This window comes from Camelus dromedarius, chromosome 18 (assembly GCF_036321535.1).
Source record: "Camelus dromedarius isolate mCamDro1 chromosome 18, mCamDro1.pat, whole genome shotgun sequence".
NCBI classification, from domain to species: domain Eukaryota; kingdom Metazoa; phylum Chordata; class Mammalia; order Artiodactyla; family Camelidae; genus Camelus; species Camelus dromedarius.
Window position 1 is genome coordinate 39896862 of NC_087453.1, and position 15043 is coordinate 39911904.

The 15043-nt window shown below is 39.5% G+C and overlaps 1 protein-coding gene across 1 annotated transcript in view; it reads right to left on the minus strand.

Annotated features, from left to right (window-relative positions):
* Positions 1 to 4518: 4518 nt before the first annotated feature.
* The window catches only part of ESF1 (ESF1 nucleolar pre-rRNA processing protein homolog), a 54073-nt gene continuing 43548 nt past the window's right edge, over positions 4519 to 15043 (minus strand). Inside the window, exons 12-14 of the mRNA XM_010979126.3 lie at positions 8430 to 8512; positions 6893 to 7039; positions 4519 to 5331 (exon numbers count right to left, since the gene is read on the minus strand). Of these exons, the coding sequence (XP_010977428.2) occupies positions 5038 to 5331; positions 6893 to 7039; positions 8430 to 8512 (524 nt within the window). The 3' untranslated portion in view covers positions 4519 to 5037. The remainder of the gene's footprint in view (positions 5332 to 6892; positions 7040 to 8429; positions 8513 to 15043) is intronic.

Consider the following 15043-nt stretch of genomic DNA (forward strand, 5'->3'; position numbering starts at 1 on the left):
TTTCTTTTCTGCTATGTTTACTAGTTTGTTGTTATTGTTTTAGATTCCACATGTAAGTGATACCTTACAGTATTTGTCTTTTTATGACTTATTTCCCTGAGCATAACGCCCTCCAAGTCCAGCCATGCTGTGCACCAGAAACTAGTACAACATTTTAAATCAACTGTACTTCAATTAAAAAGCAAACAACCCATTTAAAATACGGGCAGAAGGACTGAACGTTTTTCCGAAAGAGGAAATGCAGATGGCCCACAAAGACATGAAAAGTTGCTCAACATCACCAATATCAGGGAAATGCAAATCAAAATCACATTGAGACACCATCTCACACCTGTCAGAATGGCCATCATCAAAAAGAACACACATAACAAATGTTGGCAAGAATGTGGATAAAGGGTAACCCCTGTACACTGTTGGTGAGAATGTAAATTGATGCAGCCACCATGGAAAACAATAGGGAGGTTTTTCAAAAAATCTAAAAACAGAACCACCATATGGCCTGGCAGTTCCACTCCTGGGCATATACCCAAGAAAAACAAAAATATTAATTCAAAAAGAAACACTCTGCTATTAACAGCAGCACAATTTACAGTCGCCAAGACGTAGAAGCATCCAAAGTGCACATCAACAGATGAATGGATAAAGAAGATGTAGCACATATGTGCAATGGAATACAACTCACCCACAAAAAAGAAGCATATTTTGCATTTGCACCTGTTCATTTGCTTTTTTTTGCACTTCAAAAACCAGAATTTTATAATAAACATTTCCATTGCATCAAAAATAACAAAATACCTAGAAATAAACCTAACCAAGGAGGTTTCCTTACTGTGAACACTGTAAAACACTGATGAAGGAAATTGAAAACTATACAAAGAAATGGAAAGATAACTTGTGTTCTTGGATTGGAAAAATCAACGTTATCAAAATGGCCATACTACACAAAGCAACCCACAGATCCAATGCAACTACCATCAAAATGCTCATGACATTCTTCACAGAAGTAGAACAAACAATTCCAAAATTTATCTGGAACCATAAAAGACCCTGAATTGCCAAAGCAATATTTTATAGATCTTTTCCTTCTCTTTCTTCTTTTTGTTCTCTTTTCTTGTGGTTTGATGACTAGAGAAGTTCCTTTAACATTTGTTGTAAAGCTGGCTTGGTGGTGCTGAATTCTTTTAGCTTTTGTTTATCTATGAAGCTTTTGATTTCTCCATCAAATCTGAACAAGAGCCTTGATGGATAGAATATTCTTGGTTATAAGTTTTCCCCTTTAATCACTTTAAATACGTCACGCCACTCCCTTCTAGAAGCCTGTAGAGTTTCTGCTGAAAAATCAGCTGGTAACCTTATGGAAGTTCCCTTGTATGTTATTTGTTGCTTTTCTCTTGCTAATTTTAATGTTTTCTCCTTATCCCTAACTTTTGTCAATTTGATGACTATGCGCCTTGTTGTGTTCCTCTTTGGGTTGATCCTGTGTGGAACTCTCTGCACTTCCTGGACTTGGGTGACTGTTTCCTTTCCCAAGTTAAGGAGGTTTTTGGTTATTATCTCTTCACAAAATTTCTCAGGTGCTTTCTCTCTCTCTTCTCTTTCTGGCACCTCTATAATGCGAATATTAGAGCGCTTCATGTTGTCCCAGGGTTCTCTTCAACTATCCTCATTTCTTTTCATTCTTTTTTTCTTTTTTCTATTCTGCAGTAGTGATTTCCACTAATCTGTCTTCTAGCTCACTGATCCGTTCTTCTGCCTCATTTAGTCTATTCTTGGTTCCTTCTAGTGTGTTGTTCATTTCAGTGATTTCATTCTTCAACTCTGGGTATTTGTATTTTCCAACTCTTTGCTAAGAACTTTGCTCTGTGCATCTATACTCTTGAGTTCTCTGAACATCTTCACCATAATTAAACTCTTTCTCAGATAAATTGCCTATCTCCTCATCACTTATTTCTTCTTGTGGCATTTTTTCTTGTGCCTTGGCCTGGGAGATATTCCTCTGCCGCCTCATATTGTCTGTCTTTCTGTTTGTATTTTTAGGTAGGTTAGTTACTTTCTTGACTTAGAATAGGTGGTCCTCTGTGGGAGACGTCCTACGTGTCCCAGCAGTGCACTCCCCTCTTGTCACCCAAGGGCCAGGGTCCAGCTGGTCTCAGTGTAGAGTCTGGCCTGTGTTTGTGGATTCCTTCCACAGGCTTAGGGGTTGTTGTTTTCTTATTTCTAGTATCTGCCCCTGGTAGATGAGGGTGGACTAGAGGCTAATGCAGGTTTCCTGGCAGGAGAATCCAGTGCCTGCCCACTGCTGGGTGAAGCTTGGTCCTGGACCTCTGGTGGGTAGGGGCATTTGTGGTTCAGGAGGTCTGCTGGTGGGTAGCGCTGTATTCCCACCCAGTATGTTGTTTGGCCTGAGGCTTCCCAGTCCTTAAGACTTGGTGCTAATGATCCAGTCAAGACGTCAGCCTCCAGGAAAGGTTATATAGATGAACACTCCCAGAATGTCTGCCACCAGCTTTTATGTCCCCTTGGTGAGCAGCAGCTGTCCCCTACATCCCCAGGAGACCTTGCAAGACCAGCAGGCAGGCCTGGTCCAGGCTCCTATGAAATCACTGCCTCTGCCCTTGGACCTTACGCATGGGAGATTCTATGCATGCTTCCCAGGAGAATGAAGTGTTTCCCTCAGTCCCATGGGGCTCCTGGAGTTAAGTAACTCTAGCCTTTAAAACCAGATGTCCTGGGGTCTCCTCCTCCTCCCTATGCCAGAACCCTGGGCTGGGGAGCCTGACATGGGGCTCAGAACTCACTCCTGGGGGAGGGCCTCTGCGACTTTTTCTTCAGCTTGTGGGTCACCCATCCGGGGGGTTATGGGGCCTGATTTTATGGCGAGTGCACCCCACCTACCATCCCACTGTGGTTCCCTCTTTGTTTCCAGTTCAAGACCTTTTTTGCTAGGCTCCAGTCTCCGTTTTCAATGGTTGTTTAGCAGTCAGCTGTGGTTTTGTTGTAGTCGTGAGGAGAGGTGAGCCCATGGTCCTACTACCCCACCATCTTGACCAGAAATCCTATAGTTCTTTTCATGTATTGTCTGATTCAATTTGCTAATATTTTGTTGAGGATTTTTATCCCTAAGTTTGTGGGGTAGATTGATTCTCCACAAGCAATCTCATTTCTATAAATTAACCACAAATACCAGCCTGCAGGCTTTGTTTATTTGTACTGTCTGGTTTTGGTATCAAGGATACCAACAGCAACAACAAACAATCCAAATAAATGTGACTCTAAGTCACCGAACCTACCCTCACATTGTTTGCTGAATTGTGACACTGGCCATTTTTTAATCCTGAGTTTTACTACCAGCAATTATTTATTGAGAACCTAACTTTTGGTGTAAATGTTTATTTAGTGAAGTACCTGATAATGCTATTCTCATTTTTTTTCTATTTAAAAAATATCAACTACGTGAGAAAAGGAGCCAGGGCTGCACAAAGCTTACATACTCTATTTGTTATAATAAATTATATGCCTGACTAGTAAAACGAGATTTACAGTTAAATACAGTGACTCAGCAACAAAGGGCTCAAAAACAAAAATTGAAACCAAACCAAACTGATCAGAAAAACTAATTGGCTAAGTTTCCTAGGAATCTTAAAATCAAACTGAGTAATTCTCATACTATGACTGAACAGTTTAAAGGAAACAAATCTTTTTCCTTGTAAAAATGAAACGTGAATAATTATATAACTGTTTAGACTACGTGCAAAAATACATCGAGATTCAGGATCTTTCAGTGATGAGTACATAAATACTGCTTTATTTGGCTGAATTACCTAACACTGTCAGTACTTTATGATAAGAATACAGTTCCCTGCACAAAACTCTGCATGCTTCTGTTACTATGAGCAGTTTCAGATGCCCTCTTTTTCCCTTCCCCTTTCAGAGACGGTTTATATGCTTTTATCTCGGTATCAGTGTGAATCTTATATCCTCTTAATCTTGAAAACACACACTACTTTGGCAGGCCTGAATTTTTGTACCAAGAGTGTCAGGTTTACTATTAACCATAAGCCCAGCCAAACTCCTACTGCCTTTCAGAAGCTACCATATTTATTATTTGTTCCAAGTGATGATTTTGGTTTTTATTTTATTTATTCAGCACACCTAATTCTCCTAAGTGGTCAGTTAATAGTTTATAAAACCCAGACCCGATGAGATCCAAGAGCTTTAATAAGGCCTTGAAGGTGTGTGCTTTAACTTAATTTTAAAAAGAATTAAGATTCCTTAAACTCTATAGCAGCATATCCACCATCCCAAGCATTCCAAAAATGTGAAGGGCAGACAGAAGAATTTTCTGTGGCTACAATTAGAAAAAAATCACTGCAGAAGTCACGAACATTTCAAATACAATTACGAGCAAAGCAAACCTGGAACTGCCTTTCCGTGGAGTTGCCCTCTTAAGAGTTAGTCAGTTTTTCAGATATTTTTCCAGAGAGTAGTTTGAGGTGAATGAAGTGAAATAAACCAGTGTTATATAAAATAATAATATTTTATTTACAAATTAATTTCATAAACTATAATAAACATGACCAAACAAAAAAGTTACTGGCTTTTATTTGTTATGGCTAGAAAAATAAGTTATTTAAACAAATACATAAATCTGCCTCCTACTTCCAGAGAAATTAATGTATTACATGTACATATTTTCAAACTGTTCCTAACTCTAATTCAGACTTAAGACTTGGGCACTGCTCTATTTTTACATAGAATTGTAAGCAGTCTTTTAAAAAAAGCTAACAGAGTTATAAATCTAAAAATTTTATAAATCCTATAATCAGGATTAATTTAATTATGATTAAACTGTGGAAACACACAGTACAAATCTGTCAATCATCCACAATTAGGTCTAACTGTTATACATGGAGAGAAATTTTATAATGGCCAGATTTCACTCATATTCTTGAAAGGTAGCACTGTTCCCAATAAATATCCTTTCTGCTGCTTCTGCATACTTTATACATTCTCAATCCAAAAAGAAACAACATAGACCTATTTGACTTTTTGCTTTTTTCTTGCTTGAAACTGCTCTGTTTTGTTTTTTACAGATTTAATCAACATTGACAAGGCAGGATCAATGGACCTCTTTCGTGATTCCTTCTGAATTTCATTCTCTTTTTGCTTCATTGCCTGAGTAAGTTCTTGTTCCTTTTGTTCTCTCTGACGGGCTTTCTCCTCGAGGATTTTTTCCATAGCTTTTGTTTTCTTGAAATTAGGATCTGAAGGATCCAAATTGAACAAGTGGGAAGTATACATTGCCTGAAACCGTGCATCCTTAACATTTACCTGCAAATCCAAAAGGAAAACACAAATAAATAAAATTAGTAAACCAAAAGGCCAAGTCAGTGAGTGGTTGAGTATATAAAACACAAATGTGAGCATTTTGCATTGATCCATTAGAAAACTGTTTCCCCACAGACTTTCAATGGAGTTTTAAGGCTTATTCTTGAACCACAACGTGCAGAGCACACTGTTCTTACACAGAATGACAATCTCCTCGAAAGGGCCTACAGTGTGTATGTACACAGCGGCCTGTAACCACACTGGCCACGCAGACCGATTAACTGAAGGAGTGGAGGAGGCACCACAGGGTAGGCAGGTTTCCCTATGCTTACAGTCTGAAATCTCTTTCTGGCTGGGATAAGTAAGCCAGTGATGGTATCTCCTGTTGGAGTTTTCTGCAAAGTCACCACATTCTAAGCATATTACAATGTTTTTCAACCCTGGTGCCAAAATGAGCAGCTACTGAGGGTAGATCATAGATCAAAAGATTTAAAGACCATTATGGGAAAGACAGTACCCCTGAGACAAGATCTGGTCCTACATAAACCCCAAATTTATCCTCTATCCTTCTACAAAAACATTGTGGTTCCACATTTTAGGAGTGTACCCTTAACTCCAGCCAGGCATTCAAGTGTTGCCAGGCACAGGGGTGACCAGCCAGAAAGGGAGAATGACTCACTGCCACGGGAAAAATGAGTCCACCATGATGGACTGTAGAGTTACTCAGTTATAGTAGGGACAACAGACGTGACACCGCCACCACCGCACCCATGGAAAATGTTTCTATGCATGATGACTAGTGTGTGGAGACAGTTCTCAGGTTAGGAGATTTGATTACAAATCATTCTTTGCTTTTAACTTTTCATGAGAAAATCAATTCACCAAAAAGTTCAGTGGAACAGCAACAGAAACTGGAGCAACGGAGCAGGCTCAGAGTCCCTCTGCATGCCACTTAGAAGTTCTCTGTATGCTCTTCTCAGTTTTTTAAACAAATTCAAAATTTCCCCCATGTTCTTTTGGGTCTGTTCTTCCATGCTAATGGATGGAAGTCATCAAACAGCTCCTGACAGCTGTCTGTAGGTTTTTTGTACAGGGCTCAAACTCACGCATGGGGACTGTGTGGCCATTAGGAATACGTACTTAACGAGAAGAGTGAGAAGACGGAGCGATGGAAACAAGAAACACAGCCATTAAAAAAGCACGGCCTACCGTGCTGGTGGCTGCACACAGAGTATGACAGGCTGTGATGTGAGCCCACTCTCAGCCAGGCTTCCTCATGCAGAGCCTTCCCAGCGTATCACCTGCATGTGGTTCTAACACTAAGAGCTACATATTATAGTGCAACACAGCTACCAAAATACAAGTCAACTACTTCACCTGGTGCTCAAAGAAACACCCTGGGGATGAAGTGGCTGTGCTGGACTAAAGGATGGTAGCTCTGTCCCCACTGTGGGCCTTTCCTGAGACATTTCAAGGCTAACTCTGGACATGCTCAATTTTTATCTCCAGAGCTGACTTCAGATTCAACATCAGCTTTAAGAAGATAATTTTTGTCGCTGGCTACCTCAAAGTCATCCTCCAATAATTCCTTCTTCTTCATAAGCTGTTTTTTCTTCTTTTTGCTCAGATTCTGGTGCTCCACGATCTTGTTATAATTGAAGTGTTTCTTGCTCTCTTCCTCCTCATCCATCACGAGCAAGGCCATTTCAGCCTGCGGAAAGAAGAAAAGGGTTCCAATACACAACAGTGCTGTTCTTCCCCCAAACAGGAGCATGGGGCACAGCTATCCCCCTAGGAAAGGAGAACCCAGTGACCAATGCCCTGGGGTAACACCTGTCACCCTAAATTGACAGTGGATCACCAAAATTCAGAGACCCAGGTATCTCCTTGCAGCAAGAGGTGTCATTTTTAGAAGCGACATCACTAAGAGCAGGAGACAGGCGAAAGTCTTATTTAAAAGCCAGACCATATTTCACATACGGGTCAGCAGGCTGTAGAAATGAGTCCCCCAAGTAAAATCTCTGATTTTTACTTTGTTTTTTTAAGTAGACACTAAATCTAGCAAACATGTAGTATTTTGTGATACAAATTAAACTTTCCAAACACGTGCAGGAATAAGGAATTTCTTTTTTCTTTGCTTTGCCTTTACTTTTCCAGTACTGCTATATTTCTATGAAAGCAGGAGCTTAATATTTGCTTTAGAAATCTAATAAAATGCTTGTTTTTACTAAATAGGTTATTTTCTACCCACCACGGGATTAAATGTGAACCCTCAAGAATCATGTAAACAACCACGCATAGTGGAGAAAATAAAGCGCGTGCTATGAGACTCTGGTGAGTCTCCCTATGTTACCACTTCAGACTGCTTTAATTCCCTCTCCCTTCCCTCACTGGTATCTGCAGTTGGCTTTCTCTTTAGAGCCATTGTCTACAAAACAGATTTTTTTCTGTGCTCCTTAACTCTATGAACATTACTGAATGTGCAGTAGAAGATGCATTAAGATGCAGAGTTCAGGTGACCAGTCCGGGTCACTCCCAGACGTGATATGCCATCAGTCATAGAAACGCTATCAACTTCAATTCCTGTCTCAGAAAAAATACACATTACTCTGTACCACGGGTCTCTGGAGTCACTGGAGCACAAAGTTCACTACACTTCCAAGAAGGACTTTAACTTTGTACATTCAATTTATGTTATCTTCAATAATAAAGAGAGAAACAAGCATTTAACAAGCTGTAAAGCAAACCCCTATGTGACAGGACAGATTCCAGTTGAATTAGAACTTATGGCAATATTATTTTGAAGTTTTAACAGTAGTACGTTTTTTAATCTCTGTCGTAGTAAGGGTTTTTAATAAGATATTTTCCTCTTAATCACAAAGGGACATGCCTTGGTTTTGAGGTAAATTTTAACTTTATACTAGCTGAAGAAATGTTTGGTAAAAACGTGATATTTAAAAACTATGTTGCTAAAATGTTTATTTACAAACTTTATTGCTAAAATCAATTAGATTTTTTTATTAGGGATACTGAAAACTCATATGGACAACTTTGCTTGAAGTGTCCATATCAATTACCCACTATCCATGATCACGTTTTACCTTCTGTCTTTTGATTTCAGCTTCGTCCTCTGGAGATGTGCCATCTTTCGCAGATTTCATTGTTTTTTTCTTTTCTTTTATACCTGGCACAACAAACCAACACAGGATGGTTAAAAATTATAAGACTATAAGGGTAAACAATCTGTTTATAGCATTTTATTTATTTTTAAAATTTTGTTTACAACAAAAATGCAAGATGACTAGGAATAATCTTATCAACAAATATATAGAAACTAAAGAAAGTAAAAAAAATTACTGAGATGAGTATGAATAGAATGATAAGCTGGATGCAGTAAGTGTATATTAAAAAAAGGTATTTCTTCTAATATATAATTATACATCAACTAAAAAGAAAAAACATAAGAGCATTTCAATAGATATTGAATAAGCACTTGATAAAATTCAATATCCACTCATGACAAAAATGTAAATAAATATATTTAATAAAATTCTAAATAAAGTTCTATTCAAGGAAATCTTTACAAAGATTAACAAGATAGATTTGATACACTAGTGATACAGCATGCTAAACTATCGCAAAGTGAAAAAAAAACCCCAATACTATACTGTACAGTGAGAAAAACAGAACAGTATGGTTTAATATATAATAAAATGTAGCACCAAACATCAATGGATAAGGAAGAGATTACTCAGTAACTGGTGCTAGGCAATTTGTTTTATTCCAGGGGAAAAAATCGAGTTATAGCCATCCTGCATAATGTATAGGAAAATAAAATGCAGATGTATTAAAGAGTTAAATAGTAAGGGGAAAAAACCCTATGAGAAAATACAGGGGAATAGCTACCTGATCTTAAATAGAAGAAATATTTTCTTACTATGAGAACAATAGAAGAAATCACAAAGAAAAAAGAAAACTCATGTAATTTTAATATATATACTTTTAAAATTCATCAGCAGAATGAAAAATTCATCTTTCTAACAACAATTTGATAATAACTACCTGTAAGTAAAAGTTTAACAAAACCCTTTCTCTTTCTCTAAAGATAAACCTGATCTTTGGTTAACTTTCTAGTTGTATTATTATTAGACAAAACTTCTTATGGTACAAGTGGCTCCTGGTTAGAAGGGCCTGTGTTTCCAGGGGCTCAGGGACTCCTGGAGACACAGGTGTCAGGTGAAGAGATGCTCTCGTCCTGAATCAGAGGTTGCAGTGCACAGCAGTCAAGGGCACTTGATGTGGAGCAGCTGGCCTGGGTTTCAGTTCTGGCTCTACTACACCCTTGTACAGCAGTTTGTGCCTGCGTCCTTATCTGTAAAGTGGGGATTGTAGTAACTGCCCCTCCCAGGATTATGTGAGGACTAAATAAATGAATAAACGTGAGGCGCTTAGTTAATGTCTGGCATGTGGTGTTACTGTTATGAAAGTCTGACTACAATATATAAGATGTCCTGGGTTCCTTGGTGATCATGCGGATGCTGTGTTTTTTCTCTTTTTGTGTCTGTTGGGAGGGCTTCAAAGAGAATTGGTGTCAAAGTGTGAAGAACTAGTCTGAAGAGTAAGAAGGTCGAGAGTGTGCACAGCCAGGTTCTGTTACTCTAGAACGTTAATACACAAGGCCAGCCTTCTCTGAAGTGCTGGAAGCTGCCTTACTTGGAGAAGCTGCGTTCCGTCTTCCCAGTGCAGAGGAACCAGTGGCTTGACGGCATGAGCAGTCAGTGCTCCTGCGGCACCTGCTGTGTGTCAGGAAGCAGTTCTGCTCTAGCCCCTTCCCTACACACAACAACGCTAGGAGGTAGACTCTATTATTCATTATTATCTTCAGTCTGTGGAGGAGGAAGCTGAGGCACAGAGAGGTGAAGTCGTCTGTCTCAGGCTCAGTAGGTGGAAGAGCCAGGAGTCAGACCCGAGCCCTCTGGTGCAGGCCCTCTACTGTTAACCACCCACACTCCACTCCTTCGCTATCAGATGCCATCCTCCCTGGAATAGTCCTTTCCATTTAAAATGCACTTGTCGGGAAATAATGAAATGAAATTCACAGAACATGCAGGGACGGCTGAAAAGCCACAGCTAGTGGGGGCAACGGGAAAAGCAAAGCCCAAAGCTGAGAGAAGAGGCCCGCACAGCACTGCCAGGTTCACCCCCACTGCTACCAAGGCACCGTCTGCGCGGCCAAGAAGAAGCGTCACTGTCTGCGGCCCTCCCCTGAGTGAGACAGCGCTCCTATCTCAAATGTTCTCTGGGGAATGAGGCTTCCATTTTAAGATGATAACTTTTCCTCTGTTTTAAAGTATGTGTACGTATTTACATACATAGATGTCATCAAGGTTCCATTTCTTTGGGTCTGACCCCGACACCCTAAGTTTCCCTCTGCTCCAATGCTCTCGAGGCAAGAGCCCCTTTTGAAGTGAATGGACAAGTGACACGTGTGGAAGATCCCTCTGTGGCGGGAAAATCAGGCTGTATGTGATTAATACATAAAGGAGATAAAGATCTTCACATACAGCTGTGGGAAACAATTTCAAAGAGCCCACAATGAACTGTTCCGGATTTTTTAACAACCTGGTGAAAAGTCATAAAAATAAACTTGAAAGGAAGACTGCAGCAAGTGAGGAAAAAAAATTTCCAAGATGTTCGGGGCTAAAAATGATCTCCAGTTTTAGTGTGATGAAAATTTCTTTGCTTGGGAAGAATTTACTGTGTGCTAGACTGAACTGTTTAGCCAGAAGATAAAGTGTAGAGACCCTTTCCACACTGTTAACAAAATTATATTAAGAGGGCACATCTTTATTTTTTTAAAAAAATCATTTTCCCTCTGGAAAGTTTTCAGACCTAATTTAGATGACGAGTACTAGGGAAATGAAAGTCCCTGTTCTGAAGTGTTATCTTTATATTTCAGTGAACTTCTGGCAAGTAAGAATCCACATCTTCCTGGGACTGCTGTAAAAAGTACATACTGATGATTCTAATCAGAGACTCAAAAATTGAATGTTAGGGTTAAAATCTAAACAAGCCTTACTGAGGCTACTATCCCTTTAAGCAAAAAATGTCAGAGAACACATCTACGGAAAAAGATGTGTTGCAAACAATCTGTAAAAGGAGGATCTGTCAAGGAAATTCCATTTTCCAGGACTTGTAATGTCAGAGAATTGTTCCCATAAAAAAAGTCCTTCCAGAGTGTTCAGTTGAGCACTTCTTATGAGAGCTGTTGAGAAAATTCACTGGAGGGCAGACTGGTCTCAGTACTGACCACACGGGGAGTGCTCAGCCCCCTAGCGATTCACTCTTTTGCAGCAAGTTCTTGCATCCAAGGTCACTGGTCCATAATAGATACAGTCTGTTGATTTTCCTCTGGACTTAGGCATTCTGGCTTTGCTTGGAGAACCAGCAATTCTTCGTGTCCAGCTCTTATACATATGGACCCTGGCTCTGGCTTTGGTCTTTAGGACATACTTGTCGAGTTACAAAAAGTAAAGGGAGCCATTAGGATTCTGGTTCTACCATCTACCACTGGCCCTTGTGCAACTCAACCATCTTTTCTGAGTTTCATCTATAAAGTGGGCTGAAGTTAGAATTAGAGGACAGAATGCATGTAAAAGCATTTGTAAACTATAAAACAACATATGAGCAGTATACTGTAAGCACTCAGCATACTGGCTGAATGAATCAAATATGTGAACCGTATTAATAGATTTTGATGGTGATTTATCAAATATCTACAGTTGTCAAGACAAAGGACACATTTTAATGGGGTATATCTACACATGATGGTCTTTATTTCACTCCTATTTCTTCAAAAAGAAAATCTTATTAAATCTAGAAGTACATTTTCAAAACTCTCATCAGATATCCAATTTGCAGTAAAAAGAAAAATTATAGTACATTTATAATGTAGGGGGAAAAATAGAAGGAAAAATTAGAAAAGATTTCTAGTACTCTCATTGGCTCCAAACCTGAGCCAAATACCAGGTCTGGCATCAGTCAATGAACTCAATTTCTCCGTATTTTGAAGAATGTGTAAGTTTAGCTCTGGGACTGCCTACGGCGAAGGTGTTATAAATGTACCCAAGTCCATCTGGCTTAAAATGTCTCTGTCCTGCTCAACTGCGGGACTTGAACTACACATCCTTTCAAACACTAACGCTTTCCCTCCTATTTCTGTTCCTTTTGGTTCTCTGCTGTTCATTTTACCTTCTTAAACCTTCCCCCTACCCTCCAAGTAGTACCATCTCCAGTACGAGAGCACCTTACAGAGCTCCTGACCTCAGAGCCCAACCCTGCATCTTCCTCCCTCACCACTGCTTTCTACCTCTCAGTCCATGGTTTGAAATACTACTTATAGGCTACTGATTCTTAAGTCTTTATATGCAAAAGCAAACAAAAATCCAGGAGGTGTGCTGAATTTCCTTCTTATCCAAATAAAAAATCAGCAAGTCTACCTCCAAAATATATCGAGAATCCCAGTCCCTTTTCTCCTTCCAATTCCATTACTGACATGCCGTCTACACCAACCATCATCTCTCGTCCAGAAGTCTGCAGAAGCCTGGTCTCTCAGCCCTCTTCAGTGCCTTTCTTCAATCTGTTCTCTTCACAGGACCCAGAGCAGTACGTTAAAATATGTAACAGATTGTGTCACATCCTTGCTTTAAGACCCTTTAGTGGCTTTTCACTGTCAGTAGAGTAAAAGCCAAACTTGCTGCCGTGACACAAGGCCCAGCAGGGTCAATCCTGTGTCCCAGCCTCGCCCCTCTGACCTTGCTCCAGCCGCACTGGTGTCTTTCAATTTCCCCACATGACAACTACTTTCTCACCTCACGGCTGCTCTACCTACTTTCCCCTCATCGGCAGTGCTTCCTCCAGCTCTTTATGCCTGAAACCTACTCATTCTGCAGGTCTCAGCTCAAATGTCACCACCTCATAGAAGCTTTCCTGGCTACCCTAAACAGAGCAAGCCACTCTCCTTCCTCCTCCTATATGCTCTGTATTACCCTATTTATTAGTTTCTTTAAAATACTGACCATATTCTCATAATATTCTTATCTTTTTTTTTTAATACCTGTTTAGCATGTCTTCCTTGAAACTATAAACTCCTCAAGGGATGTAACTTTGCCTGTATTATTACTGTTGTATCTCTAGCGCAGCAGAGTGCCCAGCACCTGGCAGGTACTCAGTAATATTTATTGATAGAATGAATAAACAAACATGTCATGATACCATTTTGTGGTTCTAAATTTTATGTAAAAATTTTTTTCACTCGTTTTTCTTTTTCCTTAAAAGAAAACAACTTAAGCCAATATATAAATAATTACTACTAGGAAGTATTCTGAAATCAAAAGTATACTGAAAACAAGCAAACTTTATCTATACTTTCCCTTGGAACTTCTGATACTAACTTTAGAGAAAACCGCTCACAATTTATATGTGCTGATTCCAAGAAGTAAGCTACCCTAAGCCACCAAACTATTTAACTTCTTCTTTGAATCCTGCCCTGAGTTCTACAGTTTGACCAGATTTCACATGCCAAGTGAAGCACTTTGGAATGAGAACAAGGAAAGTATAATGCTTCGCATTTCTCCATTATAAACTTGGTTTCCTGAAATCAGAGGATAGGGCTACAATCCATCATCTTCTAGAAATGACTGCTCAGGTATGATAAAAAGCAGAATATGCTAAGTTTCCATTTCCCTTTCCAATTCCTAAGAATCTCACATCCTATAATAGACTTTATTCATCTTGATCTCCTTTTTTCATCAATAAAATGTCAGTGCTAAAAGGCTGTAACAACCAGGAAATAATTTTGAGCAATTTTGACTTTCCTGTTGAGAACTATTCTGGCCCACTAGTCACGAGGGACAAGAAGCAGGGAAACTTCATAAAATCCTTCTCTTTACAATGCCAACTTGGAGCTGCTCCAGGAGCAAGCCTTTGGGGTTCACGTGTGTGGTATTCAGAGCCGGGGAAGGCAAAATGCATGAGAACAAACGGAAAATGCTTACAGTGGTCCTGCACTGACTTGTCCAAGTATGGCCTGAACCTTACCACACACATTTAATACACACCAAAAAGGTAAGAATGAAAGCATTCAGAAACAAGTGGCTGGTGCATGCGCAATGGAAACAAGGCTCCTTGGATACAGGGTATCAGGTATCAGACGATTCAGGGATTCAAGGAAAAGGAGAGGAAGTTGGCTTTCAGCTACAATGAAGCTAATCATGAAGCAGAATAAATGAAAAAAGGATAAAATGAAACATAGATGCTTTTGTCTATTTGAGCCAAAGAGCTTTCTTACTATGTATAAAACCACGTTTCACATATGTAAACCATGAAAAAATTTTAAGAAATTATACACGTATCCACATAAACACAAACTTATTCCATGCTTTCAATTCCTCATAGACTTTGCAAAGAGAGACCAGACCGAGTGGATGTGTTATAAAAAAAGCAGTGAAAGCACACAAAACTATGACTTCCTTTTTTTCTCATCGTTTTATAGTCAGTCTGGCTATAAGGATATTTCCTAGAAAGGAATCCTAGTAAACTGTTAAATCAGAGTTACCAAAAGCTGCCTAGAATGAAATGACTCCTTGTATGTACAGGGCCAAACGGACCCGTCCTAATCTGATCAATAGTTATAGCCCACGGGACAGACCTGCTT